The sequence below is a fragment of the Eimeria necatrix genome, genomic scaffold, assembly GCF_000499385.1.
Source record: "Eimeria necatrix Houghton genomic scaffold, Enh_scaff1425, whole genome shotgun sequence".
NCBI lineage: Eukaryota > Apicomplexa > Conoidasida > Eucoccidiorida > Eimeriidae > Eimeria > Eimeria necatrix.
Window position 1 is genome coordinate 1 of NW_013652156.1, and position 7,498 is coordinate 7,498.

At 51.4% G+C, this 7,498-nt stretch overlaps 2 protein-coding genes across 2 annotated transcripts; one reads left to right on the forward strand and one right to left on the reverse strand.

Annotated features, from left to right (window-relative positions):
• Positions 1–520: 520 nt before the first annotated feature.
• Positions 521–2,796, reverse strand: ENH_00013470 (hypothetical protein; the record flags this gene model as incomplete). Its single annotated transcript, XM_013579056.1, has 3 exons — positions 521–576; positions 724–895; positions 2,719–2,796. 3 exons carry the CDS (start codon positions 2,794–2,796, stop codon positions 521–523), a joined length of 306 nt encoding a protein of 101 aa, XP_013434510.1.
• Positions 2,797–3,706: 910 nt separating this feature from the next.
• On the forward strand, positions 3,707–6,371 carry ENH_00013480 (hypothetical protein, conserved; the record flags this gene model as incomplete). Its single annotated transcript, XM_013579057.1, has 4 exons — positions 3,707–4,445; positions 4,706–5,088; positions 5,376–5,510; positions 5,781–6,371. The coding sequence occupies 4 exons, from the start codon at positions 3,707–3,709 to the stop codon at positions 6,369–6,371; spliced, it is 1,848 nt and encodes a 615-aa protein (XP_013434511.1).
• Positions 6,372–7,498: the final 1,127 nt, after the last annotated feature.

The window sequence follows — 7,498 nt, forward strand, 5'->3', positions numbered from 1 at the left end:
ACCCTTAACGAGGGTTTAGCTGGCAAGTCCTCAACACCTAAACCCTTAACGAGGGTTTAGGTGTTAAGTCCTCAACACCTAAACCCTTAACGAGGGTTTAGCTGTCAAGTCCTCAACACCTAAACCCTTAACGAGGGTTTAGCTGGCAAGTCCTCAACACCTAAACCCTTAACGAGGGTTTAGCTGTCAAGTCCCCAACACCTAACTAAACCCTTAACAAGTGCAGCTTTCTGCAGCCAGCCAGTGGCTGCTGCTGCAGCAAGTTGTTGAATATGAATGAGCTGCGAAGTGCTGGACTTGTGCACAATTCACACCACTGCAAGCAGTACAGACAGTGCATGCAATGCATACAGTGCATACAATGCATGCAGTGCATGCAGTGCATGCAGTACATACAGCAGGAACTTCCGCGCATGCAAGTCCACACCCGCGGCAGTTGGGGTTTCAGGAGTTTCCTCTTCTGCGCAAATAGCTTTCCACAGGCCCTCGAGGGAGCACTAAAAGTCTTTAATTCTTCTATTTAGTTCACCTCGGCTCTGCAGGGATCCTCTACTGCAAGTTGTTTCCACTGTTGGCCTGAGTGTACGTACACCGCAGCGCGCAGCACATTCAGTCGGAGCCTCCGGCTCCGATCTCGGGGTGAAAACGAATCCGCAGTTAATAATTTTTGCATTTCTGGACTCGTTTTTGATTTTTGAATTTATTTTATCCCCCAATTCTCACATTCAACATCTTCGCTGCTGCGCTGATGTCCGCGGGGTCCAGCCCGTTCATGAACGCCTTCTGCAGCCCCCCCCCCGCCCCCTTGAAGGCCCCCTTGTCTTTCAGCGCGAAGTACCGCGGCAAAGACTCGTGCAGCAAAGTCCCCGTCAGCACTCCCCACTCCACCAGGTAGCTGCAACACTCAGCGGCAGAAACCCAAAAAATGCAACTTTCAAATGCATGCACGCACGCATGCATGCATGCATGCATGCATGCATGCATGCATGCATGCATGCAGCTGCAGGCACTCGGCAGCACTCTTGAATTGCATGCATGCAGCTGCAGGCACTCAGCAGCAGTCTTGAGTTGCATGCGTGCAGCTGCGGCATTCAGCAGCAGAAAGCCAAGAACTGCAACTTTCAAACGCATGCATGCAGCTGCAAACACTCAGCAGCAGAAGCCAAGAAGTGCAGCTTTCAAATGCATGCATGCATGCAGCTGCAGGCACTCAGCAGCACTCTTGAACTGCATGCATGCATCTGCAGGCCTCAGCAGCAGAAGTGCAGCAGCAGAAGTGCAGCAGCAGCAACTTTCGCAATGCATGCATGCAGCAGAACTGCGAAAAGGAACTTTTGAAACGCATGCGTTTTCAAAAGTGGCGAAACGAGGCAATGCTGAGGTGTATGGACAGCTCAGTTACCGCAGCGCCACGAGGCTGTTTCTGTTTTCTTCAAATAAACTTTCGTAAAAACCTCTCGTGCCATCGCCCTGAAAGAACAACACAAAAACTTTGAATAATTCCAAAAACGCAAAACAAAAGACTTTGGATAATTTGAATAATTCGAAAAGCTCAAGACAAAAGACTTTAAGTAATTCGAAAAGCGCAAAACAAAAGACTTTGAATAATTCGAAAAGCTCAAGACAAAAGACTTTAAGTAAATCGAAAAACTCAAAACAAAAGACTTTAAGTGATTTGAAAGGCTCAAAACAAAAGACTTTAAATGATTTGAAAAGCTCGAAACAGAAGACTTAAAATGTGTTGAAAAACTTTGAAGAAAAGACTTGAACAAATTAGAAAAACCAAATCAAAAGACTTGAACTAATTTGAAAAACTCAAAAGACTTGAACAAATTTTCAAAACCAAATCAAAAGACTTGAACAAATTTTCAAAACCAAACAAAAAGACTGAACAAATTTGCAAAACTAAATCAAAAGACTGAGCAAATTTGCACAACTTTGAAACAATTTGAAAAGCTCAAATAAAAAGACTGAACAAATTTGCAAAACCAAACCAAAGATTTAAGCAAATTTGCAAAACTTTGAAGAAAAGACTTGAACTAAAAACTAAATCAAAGACTGAACAAATTTGGAAAACTAAACCAAAAGACTTGAGCAAATTTTCAAGACCAAACCAAAAGACTGAACAAATTTGCAAAACTTTGAAGAAAAGACTTGAGCAAATTTTCAAAACCAAACAAAAAGACTTGAATAAATTTGCAAAACTAAATCAAAAGACTGAGCAAATTTGCAAAACTAAATCAAAAGACTGAATAAATTTGCAAGACCAAACCAAAAGACTGAATAAATTTGCAAAACTAAATCAAAAGACTTGAACAAATTTGCAAAACTAAATAAAAGACTGAATAAATTTGCAAAACTAAATAAAAGACTCGGAAAGAAAGTCCCACATTGGGGGGGGTGATGAACTTTTGGCCCTGTTTGAAGTACTTGCGGGCGTCGTTGGGCAAAAGTTGTTCTTCTTCTTCTGCAGAGTTTTCTTTGCGGGCTTTTTGGCTGCGGGCCCGCGGGGCGGCCTTGGCCTTGGGGGCCTTTTTGGGGGTTTTTTGGGGGGCCTTTTCCTTCTGCAGCAGCAGCAGCAGCAGCAGACACAGTTGCTGCTTCGCTGCAGCGGGAACGCAGCAGCAGCAGCAGCAGCAGCAGCAGCAGCAGCAGCAGCAACGCGACAGCTGCTCCCCGAGTCAAGCTGCGAAGAAGCTGCTGCTGCAGCGAACCCACCACCGGCTTCTTCGAGGCCGGCTTCTTCTTCGCCACTCTTTGCTTCAAGGGAATGTCGTCGTCGCTCGAGTTCGACATTTTGCATGCAAAGTCGACAAATGGGGGGAATCTTTCGGCTTTCCGCGGGCAATTCGGACTTGTGTTTTTTTTGCTTTCTGAAAGATGCCAGTGGAGCTGAAAAAGCCGCGAAATCGCAGCAAATCCCGCCAAGTTCCACACAGCCTAGGTGCGGCGGGTCGGAGCGCCGCAGGCCCTGCAGCAGCCAATCAAACCTCCAGACTCGCTGAAATCCGCATCTTCAAGCTTTATAATGCTATTTGGACTTGAGCAGAAACGAGAAACTCGCTGGTTTCGCGCGCTTTCCCTGCAGATCCGCCAGCAGCAGCGGCCGGAGGCCTCCCCCGCTGCACCGCCAGCAAGCAGCGCCGAAGTGAGGCAACAAGGAAGAAAATGATTTCCACTTCTTGTTAAATTCCGCAAAATGACACACACAAACCAGCACAAGTCAAACAACTGCCGCAGCAAGCTCAAGCTTCGGGGCCACCCGATTGCATGCAGCGCAGTGGCAACCACTGTACATACACCGGGGTCCACCGAGGTAAATCGACGCAAGACAAGTAACTCCAGAAGGTAAATCCGTTTCATTTAACTCAAAATCTTCTTTTATTTGACATTTATGGGCCCTTGAGCCGCTCGGAGCTAGCCGTTTGGGAGGCTGGAGTTGTCTGTCGTTCAGTTCTGCATTTCCGCGGAGTGCTCTGCACAAAAGTTCCTTTTTGAACTGAACATCAGAAACCCTGAAACTGCTCTCGCGAAGCTTTAATGGAATTATTTTGAAGCATTTTTCGTGTTCAGCACTCTGCAGAGTTTGGAGTTTCCGATTTGCAAACAAGCCTCAACACAAAGAGGAAACTTGAAAAGAAAGCAGCTCCTGCGAGACTGCAGCAAGTGCTGCAGCTGCTCATGGCTCTTAAGACTGCAGCACAAAATGTCAAGGCCTATTAACAAAACGGCCTTTGCCAAATTTCGCCTTCAAGTTGCTGCTAGGCGGCTCTGTCCCTGCTGCGCGAGGCCTCCCGGGGGCCCCGGAGCCTTCGGCAGCAGCAGCAGCAGCAGCAGCAGCGACAGCAGCGGAAGCAGCAGCAGTAATGGCCGCAGCCGCAGCAGCAGCAGCAGCAGCAGCAGGGGCCAACAGGCAGCAATGCTTTGCGGCTCCTCGAGCCTGAGGCGCTCTCGCGGCATTTTCGAAACTGCAGACCAACTCCACTGGACAGCCACTCGAAGTGGACCACTGGTCACTTTTGGGGCTTTTTCTTTTCCCACTTCGCCGCTGCATGCACAGACTCGCCGCGCGCATCTTGCTGCTGCTGCTGCTGCTGCTGCAGCAGCAGCAGAAAGCCCAGAGGCGCCGCAGACGAGAGAAGATTTGAAACTGGAAGCAGCAGATCCGACTGTGACTGAAGAGCCCCAAGATCCACCCGCTGCCCCTGCTGCTGCTGCTGCTGCTGCCCCTGCTGCTGCTGCCGCTGCTGCTGCTGCTGCTGCTGCTGCAGGCAGCAGCAGCAGGCGCCTCGTGCTGCGGCCAGCCAGCGCCACCCCCGGGGGCCTCGAGAGGCGCCGCGCCATTCGCGTGGGCCATCCGTGGATTTATGACTTCGAAATAGAAAACATAAAAGACTTCAAGAAGCAGCAAACTGGACTTTTGCTGCCAGTCTTCGACAGCGACAGTAAGGCGCAGCCGGCCCCCAGCAGCAGCAGCAGCAGCAGCAGCAGCAGCAGCAGCAGCAGCAGCAGCAGCGGCAGCAGCGGCAGCGGCAGGCGTAGCTGCGGCTGGCGGTAGTGCTGCTGCTGCTGCTCTTGCGGGGAAAGGGTGGCGGGAAAAAGAAACGGAGACATTTTTGAGCAGCAGCTTTGCTGCTGCTTTGCTGCTGCTGCTGCTGTGCTGCTGCTGTGCTGCTGCTGTGCTGCTGCTGTGCTGCACCTGCAGGCAGCTACCTTGGCTCTGGGCTCTTCAGCAGGCAGGCGTCGGTGGCGGTCCGCATGGTCACTCGAGGCAGCAGCAGCAGCAGCAGCAACAGCAGCAGCAGCAGCAGCAGCAGCAGCAGCAGCTTTCCCGATGAAGGCTCTTTCCGCAAGCTGCTGCGCAGCCGCTTTCTTGCTGCAGTGCAGCGCCGCAGGCTTCTCCAAGAACAGCCGCTGCCGCATGCAATCGACGGGAGCACTGCATCAAGCAGCAGCAGCAGCAGCAGCAGCAGCAGCAGCAGCAGCAGCAGCAGCAGCAGCAGGAGCACGGCTGTGCACGATATGTGGCGAGCGGTGGACGGGGAGGCTGACGGAATTCCCGGAGTTGAAGTTGATGTCTATGGATCGGTTTGTGCTGCCTATTGCGACACTTTGCTGCTGCTGCTGCTGCTGCTGCTGCTTTGCTGCTGCTGCTTTAGCTGCTTCTGTATGGCACCGATCCTATTGCGACACTTTGCTGCTGCTGCTGCTGCTGCTGCTTTAGCTGCTTCTGTATGGCATTTCTCTGGCTAGGGGAGGCGCGGTGTCAGTGCAGCTGAAGTTTTTCTGCTGCTGCGTTGCTGCTGCTGCTTTGCTGCTGCTGCTGCTGCTGCTGCTGCTTTGCTGCTGCTGCTGGTTTGCTGCTCGTGGCTCAGGCGGCGGTGCTGCGCCTCTCTGCGCAGTCCGTAATGGAATTAAAAGAAGACTTAATTGATTTAGTAAAAGAAACAATAAACCCCGAGACTCTTTGCATGCAAACTTTGAAGTCCAAAAAAGAAAAACTGGCGCAGGTGGGTTGTGGGGTGGCGGGCGCAGCCGTGGGGTGTACGTACACCCCAGATTGCCAAGTCTAGACAGCAAAAGTGCATGCGCGCATGCATGCATTTTTGCATTAGTTTTATTTGGGACTAAACAATAATAAATATAATAATAATAGAATTGCGTTTTGTGGCGCAAAGAGCCGGAGAAACAACTAGTTCGAAAGCTGCAGCAGCTTTTGAATATTTGCTGCTGCTGCTGCTGCTGCTGCTGCTGCTGCTGCTGCTGCTGCTGCCTTTCAGGGAGGAGCAGAGTATGAAAGTGAGCTGGTCTTGGGATCGGATCCCGTGGCCTGGGTGTGGGCCTGCGGTGTCAAGACACCTGTGCACTTGCTGCTCCCCCCTTTTGCTGCTTGCTGCAGCCACGTGCTGCAGCAGCAGCTGCTGCTGCTGCGCAGACACTGCGCAGGCGCCACAGTGCTGACAGTGAACGGCGCCCTGCGGGGCTTCGGGGTCACCTGCTGCGCCTCCGGGGCGGGGGGCCCCCCTGAGGGGCCCCCCAGCAGCAGCAGCAGCAGCAGCAGCAGCAGCAGCAGCAGCAGGGAGCTGCGTGGCGAGGGGGCCGCCAGCGGGGTGCTGCTGGAGACTTCTGAGGCGCTGAATGCCCTCAACGAAAAGGCAGCAGCAGCCAACTTGCTCTCTGGCGCAGTGTCTTGCATGCATGCAGAAGATGAGTTGAAGGAGTTGTTGGCAATGCGGGCTTCTGGCCTTCGGTGGGTGGCCTTGGCTGCGCAGCAAAAGCCGCTGCAGCAAAACTTGCGAAAAAACAAAAGTGGCGCTTCGCTGCGGTGTTGGCGCGTCTGCGCAGGTTTCGCGGGGTGTACGTACACCTGAAGCCCGCAGTGCGCTTCGCAGCTAGCCACAGAGCCGGCCAGTTTGGCCGCTGGTTTAGACCTTCTTTAAGAGGTTTAGAAGCTCGCTGGACTGCTGCAGCAGCACTGGTGGAAAGGGGGGGCCTTTTGGTGGTTTCGCTGCAGCTGCCTGTACACCTGAGCGCCTGGGCGCTGCGCAGCCTGGCGCGAGCTGTCGAGACAGCCGAGCGCAGGCCGGCGCTCGTGTTCGCAAGTGCGGCTTCTCCCGACTCCAAGTGAGCTTTTCGGGCATTCTTTATCTTTATTTTCTATTTAATTTCAAAAAATAGTCCAAAATAATAGTTCTTAGGGGCTCTGGGTCCGTTTTCTCGTTCTGCGTCGGCCCTTTCTTTGCCCCCACCCGCCAGGGGCTGTGCTGCGGTGTACGTACACCTCATTTTGCAGGCTGCTGGCGACCCAAACGGACTTGTGGAAAGAACAAGTTTTTTGTTTGCTGCTTCGTTAGTTTTGTTCCATTTGCTGCAGTTTGTTTTATTTATTTGCCCTTTTGCTGCAAAGTGCTGCAGCAAAGGGGAAAAAACAAAGAGGAAATGCTTGTCTTTTCTCATTTTCTTCTTTTCTCGATTCAAGTAATGCATTTAGTCTCGCGTTTCTTTTCAAATAGAGAAGAAGCTTTTTAGCTCTTCGCCCCAGCGACAGAGGCATTTAAGGGGGGAGGAAGAAAAAGAGAAAAGAAACATTTTGAATGCAGTTTTGGAAAATAAAAAGAAGACATTTTAGATGTTGCTTTTGCTGCTAAGATGAACTGGACGGGCGGCTCTTCGTTTCCCTCACCATATCCCTTATTGCTGCCTGAGACAAAAATCGAGACTTTAGTCTTGAGGGTTTAGGGTTTAGGGTTTAGGTCTCAGTGTTTAGGGTTTAGTGATTAGTGTTTAAGGCTTAGAGCTTAGCGCTTAGCATCTAGGGTTTAGGGTTTAGGGTTTAGGGTGCAACGCTTGGGGTTTAGGGTGTAGGGTTTGGGGTTTAGGGTTTAGGGTTTGCGTTGGGGTGTCTGTACACCTGGATGAGCGGGGTCTCGAGGAGTTCTGCAGCAGTCGCTCTTTTTTTGGGACATCTTTGCAGCATTTTGCTGACGAGGGTTTGCAG